The 15,483-nt window shown below is 38.2% G+C and overlaps 1 protein-coding gene and 1 pseudogene across 4 annotated transcripts in view; both read right to left on the reverse strand.

Annotated features, from left to right (window-relative positions):
- The window catches only part of RIC8B (RIC8 guanine nucleotide exchange factor B), a 100,524-nt gene that overhangs the window by 41,376 nt on the left and 43,665 nt on the right, over positions 1-15,483 (reverse strand). For all 4 annotated transcript variants that reach the window (XR_016510427.1, XM_090272567.1, XM_090272565.1 and 1 more), the window contains exons 5-6: positions 4,299-4,527; positions 3,444-3,539 (exon numbers count right to left, since the gene is read on the reverse strand). Coding sequence is in view for 3 of the 4 variants with exons in the window: in XM_090272567.1 (XP_090128693.1) it covers positions 3,444-3,539; positions 4,299-4,527 (325 nt within the window). In the remaining variant the exon portion in view is untranslated. The remainder of the gene's footprint in view (positions 1-3,443; positions 3,540-4,298; positions 4,528-15,483) is intronic.
- LOC150011124 (dnaJ homolog subfamily A member 1 pseudogene) lies at positions 10,821-11,978 on the reverse strand (annotated as a pseudogene).

Consider the following 15,483-nt stretch of genomic DNA (forward strand, 5'->3'; position numbering starts at 1 on the left):
TAAAAACTTGCATGGCTTACTCCCTTACTCCTTAGGTCTCTGTTCAAACGTCACTTATAGGAAGACACTCCTTGACCACCTACGTAACTAGCCTTTACCACTCTTTTTCACCACCCCTCCCACTTTAATTTTCCTCATAGTATTTATCACTACCAGACATAGTATATATTTATTTCTTTATTGCCTGTCTTCTTCTACAAGAGTCAGTGGGGCATGGGAGCAGAAATTTCTTTCTACTTTGTTTACTGTTCTCAGTACCAGGCATATTATAGGCAATAACTCCTGACTAAAGGAAGGAAAAATTAATTTAAGTTACTTTTAAAAAGTGACTTCTATAAGCTAGGCACTATACATAAAATGAGGATAGACAGTCAAATAATAATTTACTGTGCCATATCCTTTATGTGTATATTATTTTATTTAATCCATTCAACTTATTTTCTTCCTTCCCTCACTATACTGAGTGCCTACCATGTATCAGGAGGTACTGGAGGCAATGGAGATATAACCGAATAAAAATGGAAACTAAGTCTCAGAAAATGAAGTAACCTACCCAAAGGGTTTACAAAATCTGTATTTTAATATCCCTGAAAGGGCAGGGTAGAGCACAATGCTCTTTGTGCTTCACAGGCACAAAGTTAATTGTTTAGTAAAGTCTTACTATTTGATTCAGTCAAGCACACCGAGTTTACATCCCATTTCAAGAAGAATGGGACACGTAACAGGTGATTTCATGTAGCATGTTCCTACTGCTCCAGAGTACAGAATCTATTAACAGAGGTTACCGCACAAAAATTTTGTTAGCTATATTTGGGGCTCCTTAAAACAAGTTAAGTGAAATTCTGATGTCCTAACTGTCATATATTGCTCCCAGACAACCGGCACAGGTAGGGACCCTTCCTATTACCTCTCAAATACCACCCTCCAACAATTTTTCTTTTTCCGGACAACTCTTGTCCAGCTTCTCTTTCAAATCCACAGCACCCTCATCTTTTCCATAAGCCTCTCTAGACTAACTCAACCTGGATCAGTAATTTCTACCATCTGTTCTCTTTCCACCAGACCAAATACAAAATATTCAAGACCAATTTCCTTTGGGTATACATGAGTCGGAGTTAATCAGGTATTAATTATATGGCATAATAATTAATTATTAGCCATGGTTCCATTTACACTATGATCAAAGCTAATCACCTGTTACTTTAAGTTCTGCCTTTCCCGATGGTCATACTCTACAGCGCCTCCTCCTGAGAAGGAAAGTGGATTTTTGTATTGTGCCTTATATCTTTAGTTATCTTTTTACTTGTCATGTCTCATCTATTTATCTATACTGTAGTGTTTCTTTCAGAACAAGGAATGGCTCTCATAACCTTTGGTATCTACATAATGTGTGACCCGAGACCTTCATATAAAGAAGCTGTTTAACAAATAAGGTTTTTTTGGGCTGTCTTGGTTAGAGATAGCAAAATCTAAAGAGTTTAGTTGTCCCTGGATCTCCTATGTAAAGAAGCTAAAATGTAGAAAACTTAAAAGAATTTTCATTTATTATCCTTCATCAAGTCCTCCCAGTCATGGTACAATGTCTTAACAAACTTGGAAATTACCTTAATTCATTAACTAACTAGTTTATTTTGCTTAAATGATTATTCATGCTTTCATAATACCTCTCTCTTCCTCCAATAGACTGTAAATTACTCACAGACAGACTCCCTACCTTCTAATCCTCCTCACCAGCAATAGCTATTAATGTGGTCTACACATACTGAAGTGCATATTAAATACTGACCATAAACATACAGGGGAAATTAACCTGGTTCACTTATTAGGGGAAATTCTGTATGTCAATAAATGAACAGTGGGGTGAATGGTGGTACCATGTACTGGAATATGTAAAGAAAGAAAAGAAACAGGGTGGAAGGGATGGGAAAATCAAGAGATTGGTTTGGGATACGTTAAACTTAAGATACTTACTACACACCGACCCTGGCCGGTGTGGCTCAGTTGGTTGGAGCGCCGTCCCGTAAAGGTTGTGAGTTTGATTCCAGGTCAGGGAACATGCCTAGGTTGTGGGTTCAGTCCCCAGTCGGGGGGTGTACGAGAGACAACTGATTGATGTTTCTCTCCCTCTCTCTCTCCCACTCCCTTCTCTTCTCTCTAAAATCAATAAGCATGTGCTCGGATGAGGGAAAAAAGATGCTTATAACTTCCTGCACATCCACGGGGAGGAGATGAGTAGGTAGTTTGCTATGTAAGTATGGAGCTTAGGGGATACGTCAGGGCTAGAGATAGAAATTTGGGAGTCATCAGTATTTAGATGGTTTTCAAAACCACGACTGCTGAATGAGAGCACAGATGAGTAAAAAGAAAACAGGGTGAGTATACAATTCTGAGAAACACGACTAAAGAAGAGCAGAGAAATGGGGAAGCAGCTTACGGAGCAAGGATAAGGGAGCGCTGTTTTGCTTATAATGGAAGATATGTTTGGGTACGAACAGAAATGACCAGTACATTAAAAAAATATTAATGTAAAAAAGAGATGGAATAAATGCAGGAACAAAGTTCTTGAGAAGCTGAGGGGGAAAGGCATCCAGGATAAAAGTGCAGAGGCCGCCCATGAAGGAAGCAGGGACAATTCACCTACTGTGATAGAGGGAGGGGACAAAAGATATGGTGGTAGAGAGGCAGTGATGGGAAGATGATTTCTTACCATGACCGCTACCTGCTACCATCCAACTTGAAACCTTCACCATCAACCCTCTTTGGGCTGGTCTCCTCACATCTCCTTACATTCCTACTCTATCCTAAATACAGCCGCCGGAGTTATCTGGCACCAAAGGTCCTACACAGTCTTATGTTACTTAATCACTGCTTACCTCTTTTACCTCATTCACCACTCTCCCCCTTGCACACGGTTACCTAGCCTTCTTGCTTTTTCCTAAACATTACAAAGCATCCTCTCCTCTCAGGGACTTTGAACTTGTTCTCTCTGGTACATTCCTCTTCCGGAATATTCTCAGAGATCCTTTTCTTACTTATTCAAGTTTCTGCTCAATGTCCTTTTCTTAGAGAGGCCCTCCCTTATTCCCCTATCTTCAGAACACATCGATACTTGCTATTATATCATATATTTATGTTTACTTTTTGTCCCCCCACTATAAGGTAAAGTCCACCAGGCAAAGACTTCATCTATATTTCAATGCTTAGAGCACAGCATATAGTAGATTTTAAGAAATATCTGTTGACTGAACGAATAAACAACTCAAAAAATACACAGGATCACTTATTTCTGGATTAGGAAGATTTCAAAAATTTAAACACACTTTTCTGAGTTTCTGACTTTCTGAAAAAAAAAAAAGCACGAAAGAATTCAACTTATTAATTCTATGTTAAAAAAATCCACATAGAAGATTAACTTTATGATGTAATATGCAATGAGCAGTTACCTGATCTTTGAGAAATTTTCTGATGTTTCTATGGGCTCGGGAACATTGTGTTAATAAGCTGAGAACTGGAGTTAGGCCTTCTCTGTAGCTGCTTCCCTAAAAAGAAAACCATACATACTATGTTAGATTAGTTTCTCACAGTATTGCTTTCCTCCAGACAACAGCATATAATACACCTTTTAGAGGGGGAGACATCTGATGTCACCAAAGCTTTAAAATTTATTTTTGAAAATTATTTTCCTAACAATATTTCCATTTTATCAGTTACCTTCATATTTACTCTAAGGCTTACTTTTATCCTTCCTGAATTTTGCTATTTTTTGTGGGGTCCTCACTGGCTTAACCAAGGGGCTTAAATGAGTCAAAGGTTTTGATGACCCACCCACAGTGCCTTGCTGCCTTTCAGTATAGTTACCTGACAAAGCAAGTGACAGAGGAGAGGAAATGAGCAACTCACAACAAATGGGAAGTTGGAAATTTTTCTTTTAAAGATGTCTTTTAGATAGTATGGAAAGCACGTATCATTAAGTTTTCTTCGGGGTGGGGATAATTTTTTCTTCCAGGGTTTATAAAATACCTACACAAAAAGGTAAGTTTTCCTTTGTTTCCAGGCACTAGTCACAATTTTGGCATTGTAGCAACATAATTTTCAGCTTTAAACAAATAAATTAACTTGGTTTCTGCAATTTATCACATATTATAATAAAGTGCTTTCCAGAGTACAAATAATTATGCAAGATGTCAGCTATTTTCAAAAGCTTAGCTTTAAAAAGCATGTCCTAAGGTGTCTGCATATATGGCACATTTACATTCCTTACGAGCGTTTCCCCGAGGCCTCCGTTTTATCAGCCTTACCTTGTCTATTCTCTTCTCCATAAAATTGAGCAAAACATGAATGGCCTCCATATTCATACCATTGTACACCATCATATTGTTTTTCAAAACTGTTTCTTTCTCAGCTGTTTTATCACTGGGTAGTTCATCTAGAGTTGTTGCCTCTTGGGCTGTTTCTTCATGGGTTAATGGACAAATGAGAACATCCAAACAAGAGACCGGAACATTGCTTAAAAGGTTGACTGCATTGCTGAAAAGCAATTTAAAAATACAGTATTTTAATTTGATTCAATAGTCCTTTAAAATGCAAACATAATAAGAAGTCCAGAAGTGACTTTTAGGAGTCAATTAAAATTTTTCTTTTTCAAAATGAGCCCTTAATATTACTTGGTATTTACTGACTAAGAGATAGAAAATAAAGAGAACTATTTTAAATACATATAAGACAAATTAGAAAGCACAGATGTTAAATGGACACACGCAATCACATGTCATGCCACTTTCTGAAATGCTAAAATAGGAAAAAGTAAGCTTTAATGCCAGCTCCTCAATTTTATTACGACACAATGCTTGCTTTTTTCCCTTGCGGTTTTAAATCCTTTTGTGGATCCACTGGTGTTTTATTATTCCTTAGATGACAAGATAAAGCATTTGAGAAGCACTATATATAAACAGCTTATCAGAGACAGCAATATTAAAAACCAAATATTGTAGGGTTAAGTTCTGTTCCTTCTAGATGTAGAAAATACAATTTTTAGATCACCCAGTTTTTAAAAGATGTTTGCAGAAAATGGGTAATGGCACTTTCTCTTGCTCTCCCATCTTCACGTCTCTTTAAAAGAGGCCAACACAGTGATTTTCGATTTCTATCCCCAGGCCTTCCTGCTATATGCTAATGAATGCACAAGCCTGGAATGCACACCAGTAGGGGGAACCCAAACCTTATATTTTGGGTATTCCCTAAAAATCCTGCACTGTTGCTCAGTGTATAAGAGATTAAAATGTCACCAACAATTTAAAAATTAGACATGTTCTCAATTAACATATTTCCCTTCATGCGTTATTTCATATTCTTTCATGTAAAGGTAGTCCGTTTCTGCGCTGCTGGATCTTTAAGCCTGTGCCTCAGAACTTCCTGATAAACAACAATGGAAAGACAGGCATTACATTTCCTAGTGACAGAGAAGCACATCTAAAAATAACCACATCCTGACTAAAAATAAACTCTAGCAAATGCAATTTAAAAATCTAACCCCTTGGAAACCACATTCAGGGCTTAATCTATCTGATACTGTCTTAATTTAGATCACAGTAGTTCCTTTTAATTTAGACTACAGTGACCCCCTCAAAAATACAACAAAATGAACAACAACAAAACAGAAATAAAATACAAGTTTTTTTCTCTCCTTTACCCTGAAGTGTGGGCTCCATTTCCCCCCAAAGGAGTATTTCTTTTCTGTCTTTTTATATGATGGGAAAAATTAATAACAAATCAAAGTTTTAAAAGTAGATAATGCAGAGCAATGAGTGGTAATGTAAAGGGTATCAAAGAAACCTGAACCAAGAACAGCCATAATTTAACAAGCCCCATGAATGAACGGTCCTGGGATAATTCAAGTATTTGGCTGTCCCCACTAAACACCTACTACAGCAGCTGCCACTGCTATGACTGCTGCTGTTAAACAAGGTCTCTAATTTTAGTTATTTGTAAATAATCACAAGTGGCTGAAATGAAATGCTTTACCCACAAATTCTCTTTAAAATATTTTTGCAAGCATCTGTAGTTCCTTATCTATAGTTAAAAACGTTTTGCCTTGACTTAAACATTTGGAAACTGTTATTATATATTATACACTCAATAGAGTTAAAATAAACAAAAGAACCTCTACTTTAGAATTACTTTCTAAAACTGTACAAGCCGTTCTGAAATGTTAGGATTTCTCTTTAACACGTCCGGCAACAGGCTCTGGAGTCCCTGAGAGCATACTTCTCTGAATCTACCATAGAGACCACACTGAAAAGCTTAAGATGATGCATTTCATTACAAAGGAAAGTTTCCATTTAAATCCATTTAAAATAAGCAGGATCCAGGAATCCAGTAAATTTAAGAAACTAAATGTAGTGTTTGATTCAACAAATATTGGGAGGTTTTAGGCTTTTCAAGAAAAGTTCCAATTCTCTCGTTTCTTATTAAACAACTGGGTTCCCAAACAACTACAAAATTAATTTTCTAGCTCACTGTGTTTGAGCTATTCGTTTAAAGTAAGGCAGGCCAGCTTTTTGAGCTCTGTCACTTCTCTGACAGTTTTATTTGTGGTAGAAGAGTGTATGAAATTCTCCAGCTACCAGGAAGTCAGTGACTATGCACAGATCCACACAATGGTGTTTGCATTCCTACTCCAGGGGGTAGAAATAGTGTGTATATTACTCTCCCCTTTTCAGCTTCCTAGAGATCATTAATCACTGGGACATGACATCCTCCCACTCATGCTCCCAGCCCCCTCCTGATATGCAGATTTAAAAGCAAGGACAATTTAGAGCTCCTTAATGCCCTGATTAAAGCTTTGCTGTGGGAGAGGGAAGGCGATCTAAAATCCAGTCCTGTATCAACTGCTGGACTAAACATAATTTAATACCAAATGACATTAAGGAGCATGATAACAGTACATGTAGACCTACAGCTAGCTGTTAACAAATCTTCCTGGTCAAATGTATCTTCTTTATGTTTGGTGCTCACATAGCTTTTTCCATGGCTGGAAAAGCTACTTAAATGAACTTTAATATCTCCTCAAGATTTTCAGGTGTAAATACCCACGTTTACTTTAATCTCACTCAATTCGGTAATTGTTTATTAATTACTTGTGCTAGGCATTGCTTCAGGCAAGTATTATGAAGAAAACAGAGAAAAATCCATGTCCTGATGGAACTTATTTTCCAGCATGGAATGAAGAGTCAATGAAAAATAAACAAAACAAGTAAGTTAACTACATAGAAGGTGATTAAATGGTCTGGGAGGAAGACCCGGGAGGGTGAGATAGCCAGGACATATGGGCTGTAATTGTGAATAGGAGGGTTAGGGCAGACTTCACTGACATGCTGTCATTTAAGCAAAGATTTAAAGGAAGTTTGGAGTCAGCCCTGTGCTCTCTGGGGAAAGAGCTTTCTAGGAAGAAGAGCAAGAGCAAAGGGCCCAGGGCTGGAGCAGTGGCATCTCTGAAGTGCAAAGAAGTTGGTGTGGCTGAACCACCATACACGGGACGAGGAAGACAGAAGATCATATAGGCAATAGGGGGTCACACTGGTCTTGCAGGCTTTTATAACTTTGGTTTCTATGCTGAGTGAAATAGGGAGCCACTGAAGTGGTTGCACAGTGATAATACTCCAATAGGTGGTAGGACATCAAAGCTGAGGAGGAGCAGTTAGGGTGTTTCTCTAGTAATTCAGGCGCCTGAACAGAGGAATAACAGTGAAGTGGTTAGATCTGGATACATTTTGAAGGATTTCCTGAAAGGCTAATGCAGAGTGCTAGAATCCAAGGTTCTAGCTTTAGCAAGTGGAAAGCTGGAGTTACCATAATCTGAAACGGTAAACACTAGAGAAGAAACATCTTTTTAAGGGAAGATTAAGTTTAATTTTGAATATATTAAACTTGGAATACCTATTAGACTTTCCAGTGGGGGTGTTAATAGGAAGTTAGCCCTAAGAGTCTGGAGTTCAGGGAGACAGATCTGGACTAGAGAGATAAACTGAGAAGTCATTAGCATGTAGATGGTATTTAAAGATAGAAGGTTGGATTAGATCAGTAAGGGAATGAGTGTGGACTAAACACTATGAAGGCTGAGCCTGGGGCACTGGATCTACAGAAGCTGAGGGCAAGAGGAAGAAATTACAACTAGTGAAGGAGGAGGAAAACCAAGATAGTTGGTATCCTGGAAAAACCATATATAAGTAAGACTGGAGCCACCTGTGACAAATGATGTGGACAGATTAAATAAGATGACAATTGAGAAACGTCCACTGGATTTAGCAACACAGACGTCACTAGGGATCTTAGTAACAGCCATTCTGGTGCAATAGTGGGACTAAAGCCTGAGTAGCCTGGATTCAGGAAGGGATAACAGAGGAATCAGGTAGCCAACACCTAGAGGAGTTTTGTGCAAAGGGCAAGAGAGAACTGGGGCAGCAGCAGACAGAGAAGTGTCAAGAAAACGTGCATCCAAGTTATGGCCAGAAAGACCCCTGAATGCTGCTCTCAGCAAAACTTAACTTTTTCAGCCCATAGTGATCTGGTCATTGTTTTCTATTTCTGCATTTGTCTATGATTTCTCCTGCCTAGAACATTCTCATTCTTTAAGACTAGTTGAAAACTCACTTCATTGTCAACAAATATTTACTATGCCTTGTGCTAAGTGCTAAATATATGAAAATAAATAAAATATAACTTCTTTCCCTAAGAGAAGGAAGCACAATGTAATTTACAGAGCAATGGGATGAATTCCAGGTTGCCTCTTAGTAAAGGTGTGCCTTATAGAAACTACACAAACTCTTCTAGGCCTTGGTGTCCTCATCTCTAAAGTAAAGGGAAATAAATTTGTCCCACCAGGTTGATGTGAGTATTAAGTGAAAAAAGGCATGTAAAGCATTCCGCTTGGCACATAGTAAATGGCAACTATTAAGGAGCTTTTGAGCGGTAGACATTGCACTGCAGGAAGAAACAGCAAAATCTGGAAGAATGAGAGAATATGGGGTCTGTGGGAAACTGAAAACAGGTCCTTAAGTCTAAGTAAGGCAAAGAACAAGGCCTTAGATGAGGGGCCTCAGTAGGCAATAAGACCAGAAAGGTGTGTGTGTGTGTGTGTGTGTGTGTGTGTGTGTGTGAAGCGGGGTGGGGATATTATCAAGGACTGCCATGATAAGGTATACGTTACGCCAAACTGGGCTACTGATGACCTTACACCAGAGTTGTGCTGGCAAAGGAGTACATGCAAGAGCCAGGGAAACAGACTTCCCAGATGAAACTGCAGGTCATTAATAACTGCATAGTGACAGAAGAAATTTGCCCTTAATTGTAAAGACAGAGGGGAGCCATGAGAGGGTTCTAAGCAGAGATCCGCTTTTTGAAAAACAGCTCTGTGTGCAGTGAAGGGGATGAACCAAGCTGACAGGTTAGGTAAAACTTTCCCACAGGACTGAGCAGCCTGAGTTTAGAAGCAGAGAAACAAGGTGGTCTGACCTTCTTGACTTGGGTGCCTGAAGGCTGGCAGATTGAAATGATGAACCCATGCTTTGGAATAGAGAGGGAAGAAAGTAAACCTACCCAGGGATACAGGAGAAAAAGGAATCATCAGGGAGCTGGAGGCGTGGGTGACGATAGAGAAGAGGTACAGTATGAATGAGGAAGAGCTCCTTCATCATGCTAGACCACACTGAGTCTGTCTTTTGAATTCTATTGCAATTACTATTTCAATAATTAATTCACTGGGAGACTACTCAAAAACAATTTTGTGATCTCTCTCCTGGTCTTGTCTTGAATTTTTTTTTTTTTTTTTTGCTTTGTAATCAGTATATTAAGGAGACATTCATACATTTCAAGAATTGCTTAAATTCTGATATCCAGACTTAAGCTTGTTAACGCAGACCTTTTTAACACGGAATTACAGCTATTCATGATTTGCTATACTACCAACATTAAATTACAGTTCCTTTGGAGCTTAAATTAAATGGTTTAAAGTAAGCCTGTAACATATCTAAAAAAGACACCTTCCTATCTCATACATGCAAATTACCTTTCCATGTAAAGGTCTCATCTCTCAACTTCTAAGTTAGCCTGCTCTAGAAGTCACTACTCTAAGGCTTATGGTCCAACGAGAAGGAAAAAAAATGTAACCAAGAACTGATATAGTTACATATTTTTTTTTAAAGATGGTACCACAGAAGGGAATGCAATTCTGTAAGTGCAAGCCCTCAAGAAGCAGCTTATTATGATAAACTTCTTCTTCAGAAAGGTATCATTTCTATCACTGATACCATAGGTTAGATTATATGGCATGCTATCCTCAAGCAACAGTTGAGGCAATAAATGCAGAAGCATTGCAATGAATCCCACTATACAAACTAACACTTCTCTATAAATTAAGATTTTTTTTTCTGTCAGTTAAATATAGAATTTTAACTTCAGAGCTTAACAATTAAAGGTCATACACCGAAGTCAATACATATACATACCTAGCACTTCCGTCTAAGTTATTTCATGTACATAACTGAAATTCATTACAATGTATGGCCTACCAAATGCCAGGGGAAACTTTTTTAAAACGGTTTTTACAGGTATTAAACTAATCTTGCACTCTTAAGTCATCATACATACAGGACAAAGTCAGAGCTTTTACATTTTGAGTTTATTCATTTAATTTTTAAAACACTATTATAGTTGAATATTAAAACAAAAACAATAGCAAGTAGTGAGCATATTATGATGACAGCCCTTCACTCATTCACTACTGTATATAAAATGCCAGCAGTGAGTGTTATTCACTGGCCCCATTAAGAGGTACGACACTGAACACCACCCCAGGATGATGTTCATCATACCCATATGTTTCTCCATTGTAATGGCGCCCTCTTTCTTGATTTGGATCAAAGTCCACCAGTTCCACCTTGTCCATTTCATGAGTCTCTTCTATTTCTGTCCTTTCAGGTAGGAGTTTTTCCAGCAAAGAGTTTATCAGGGGAGAGAAGGCCATTCTTAGGAAAGTTTACTTTAAATTTGATGATTAGGCAACCCTTTTCATATGGTCTATGATAAGTTGGCATGCCTTCATTTAGCATGCACTGGAGAGCTCCATGCCTGACAATCTGACCTGGATGAGAGGTGATGACTATGCTTCGGTTGTCAAGAGTAGATATAAGCTTTTGGGAGCCACACAGTGCTTCAACCAGCTGTATGTACACATGAAAAGGTCTTCTTGCCGAGTAAAACAGTATGGTCCTCCTGATCTAAAGCAATGATGTTATCTCCTGGCTCTAGGTCTCCTTTATCATGGGATGTTATCTTCTGGCCATCTTTCATGCCTTTGTCAGTATGAACTTCTACAATCTTCTTCTCTCAAACTACCTTCCTTCCGTTGCAGCTTTTACATCTATCTGTAGGACTGATGCGCTCCCCTGGCCCCGGCACTCCACGCACACAGACTGAGTGTGCTGAACCATTCCAGGTCCTACCTGATGAATTCTTATTTGCATCCCAGTACCTCGGCAACTGGGACAGCACTCTGCTGCTCCTTTCTTACCACCTCAGCCTTCACATTTGTCACAAATCACATTCTTTTGCAGAGCTAGTTTTCTTGTGGCACCATTATATAGATGTTGAGCTGATGCACTACATTTTACCTCTCCTTTCCCTCTGGATCCTTCCTCCTCCCCCAAAACACATATCAAAGATGTCCATGGGGGAGTCGAAACTACCACCTGCTCCACCTTCTTTAATTGTCTGTTCTCCTCCTTTATCATATAATTCCCTTTTTTTTGCATCCGAGAGCACTTGGTAAGCTTGAGAAATCTGTTTAAACTTCTCTCCTTCATTTGTATCCTTATCAGGGTGGTACTTCAAGCCAGCTTCCTGTACGCCTTTTTCAATTTTTCCTGGATGGCATTGGGTTTGGCCCCCAAAACATCATAGTAAGCGGTTTCTTTCACCATTTTTGACAGCCGGTGAGTGGGCCGAAGCAGGTGTGGATGAGCGGGTAAGAGCGCATTACTACATGCAGCTCTGAAAGCTGCTGCTCCTTCACTTCTCACCAAGTGTTCTGGAAAGTTCCCTTTGTCTTGAATTGTTATTTAACTTTTCATAATATTTATGCCTTGTCTCCCCATTTAGACTACGTTCCTCCAGAGTACGCGCGGTGGAACTGAGTCCTTCGAGCACCTAGCATGATGCTGCTCGGCCCTAGTTCAGAAAATAAACATTCACCTAGATAACTGTTATTCACAATGAGAATCAGGTTAAAGAACTAAGAATTTTAATGTTAACAACAAAAATAAAACCCCCTTCCCTGATCTTTCCAAAGTAAACTCTCCTTTTTTGTGTCTAACACAATAATCACCAAAACAATCGCACTTATTTACTTGTAAGTTTGTTTTACTACTTAGGGAGCCCTGGTGAACAGAGACTATACTATATTCATCTTTGTTACCCTAGCACTCAACACAGTGCCTAACACATGGTAAGTGCTCAGTTAATAAATATACGCCAAAATGAAATCATCCAATTTTGAAACATTTATTGAGTCTGTCATGTGTAAGTTAGTATGCTTAGCCAATGCTATGGTGCTACTTATTTTGCAATATATAAGGATATCAAATCAACATGCTATTACACCCTAAAGTTACACAATGTTACATGTCAATTATATCTCAATAAATCTGGGATAAAAAAAACATTATGCTTAGCATTGTAATGAGGGGTCATTAGGTACCTAATTGTCCCCTTCAATATATGAGATAAAATGAATTGGTCTAAAAAAAAGAAACAACAACAACAAAAAAGCAGGAGATAAATACTTGTTAAACACCCTGGCTCTTTTGGGTGAGAAAAGAAAAAACACTGTACATGCTGATTTGCTGAATGAAGGAAATTAGACTGAGAGGCTAAAAGATACTAAGCCAGATCTGGTCCTCTCCTTTTTTCTCCTCTCTAGTGTATATAGGCCATCCCATCTTCCCCCTTCTCTCCAAAACAAACTACATCCACATGCAACTTCTTTTTGGCTAAGTGTTAATGCATAAGCTTACTGATTATGGACAAGAAGGCTAAAAATACTTTCATGCAGATAGTAGAGATGAACAGAATTAGGCTGTTCTTTAATGTAGCAAAGAAGGTGGATCATACCAACAACTTGTTACAATAAGTATAGACAAAAGGAAATGAAATATAACAAATAGATAATAAAAACTAAGATGCCGATTAGTGGAAATAAAAGTCAAGTCAGCTGTCATTGGGAGCTAACTCATTTTATTTCTATGTTCATGTCCTCTTGATTCGTCTGGAGGAACGCACTGTCTTACTGACATAATGTATCAGAAAAAGCTGCTGCCAAGCCATTTTTTACTCACTTGTTTCCTACAGCACCTGTACAGGCTCCATACATGCATGTACCATAGAACATATATGGCTTGAGGAAAACAGATGAATAGAAAACATTTCTCTACACAATCCCAGGATAAATAGAGAAATAAGGCCCCAAACAAAATATAAAAGTCAGAAACAATTTTAAAAAGGAGATCTGGAACTGAACATTGGATCTAAAAACAATGTGCTTATTATAAATAATAGTAACCGAAATAGCAGTGTTGTGGGGTGGTGGCAGCAGATCCCCCAGTTCCTGAGAGATTACTCAGTGCCAGGGACAGAGCACTTTATTAATTTCTCATTTAATCATTATTATAACCCTCTGAGTTTCATTATAATGATAATCATATACTATACTGTCTAGGCTTACCTATTTCATTGCATTTTTCCATAAGACAAATCAGTGTCAAAAAAAAAACTTAGAAAACAACTTAAAAATGGAATGAGATGTTACTTTAAAACATTGTGACTTTTTTTCTTAAACTTATGTCACACACAAAGTGTTTTCAGGGTCACCACATATGAGCAGGATTTAGTAGATATTACAATTCTAGTAAGGTTATTAAAATAGCCCTCTGAGGTCGATGCAGTTTTCTCTGTATTAAATGGATTAGCCTAGATTCATTACTAATCACTTTAATTCTGATGAAAGGGATAGGCGGGGCCATTCCAGATATACTGTCAAGTCTGTAGGAACCTCAATCTTCTAGGAAAGTCTTTGAGAATTCTACACTCATATATCCTATCTGGCTCTAGGGAAAGCCCTTTTTAGTTACAGTGTAGCTAATGGATACTTTATCAAAGCAACTTTAAAAGCAAACTTGAAAAAAAATCTTTATAATTTATTTAAGAAACAATAATATTTAAAGTAGATATCAGAAAGGAAAATAAAAAAATCTGACTTTTAAAAAAATCTTATTTTTAAAACCTCTATAGTTTTGCTCTATTTTGATGGATACCAAGTGCTATGTTAAAATATTAAATTCATTCTTCAGAGAAATCCTTAGCAATGTTTTTGTGACTAGTGTAACAATTACTTTCCATACACTCTGTATTAAATGTTCTCACATCTTTGTATGAATGTTCTTTAACTTGCGGTATTTGACTCTGCCCCGCCAAAAAAATCAATTTACTCCTAGGCTTATAAACCCCATTTTCTTTTAATTTTAGTATCTAGATTTCTAGTGCCTCTTGATTATGAAAAAAGAAATGCAGTAAGACAAAATGCTCAATAAAATCTTTTTAGAGGATATGATTTAATGCACTTATTGTACAATCAAGAAAATTAAAGAAACTTTTGATCTGTAGCTCCATAAAAAGTTACTTTTTAATTGTGAAAAACCAATTTTTTGAAGACTTGCAGAGTAGAGTATATAGATACTCACCAACGAACTGATTACAATATCAAATAATAAACTGCCAATCATAACAAAAATAACATGGATTTGTTTGAAAAATAACAAGTATGTTTTATTTTATATTCTGGTTGTGTTTCTATAGGTTTATATAAGCCATATGTCTAGCTCAGTGGATTGAGCGTCGGCCTGCGAGCTAAGTGTCGCTGGTTCGATTTTCCAGTCAGGGTACATCAGAGAAGGAAAACTCTGACTCCAAAAAACCTCCGCTGCCTTGCGGCATACCTCTTCAGGGGAAAGGCTAAGGGAGTAAACCCTGACAGAAAATCCGGAGCCGGAGTCCCTAAGGCGGTTTGACGTTGTAGTCAACACCGGCAACTCCTGCGGCGCACCTGAAGCCAAGCTGTATTGACTCCGTCTTTCCCTTGGATCCTTCAGCTGCGAAGAGAGGGGGGGTCTGCTGCATGGGCAACAGCAGACCCTCCATATCACCCTGCCCAGGCTCTATAGCTTCAGCGTCATCGGAAGATGTCGATTCAACACGGGAGGAGACAGATACCATGTCACTCCCGAGTCGGACTGCACAGCCATTCTCGGCGGTGCAGATAGACTCTTAAGAAGCTACACCATCGTCTCTCGAGACGGATGGCTGCCGACGACGACGATTTTGGAAAACAGAATATTATGAATGTTCAAAAGGTAATTTCTATTACTAAGTTCCCAA

This window comes from Furipterus horrens, unplaced genomic scaffold (assembly GCF_987537825.1).
Source record: "Furipterus horrens unplaced genomic scaffold, mFurHor1.1.pri manual_scaffold_4, whole genome shotgun sequence".
Lineage (NCBI taxonomy): Eukaryota > Metazoa > Chordata > Mammalia > Chiroptera > Furipteridae > Furipterus > Furipterus horrens.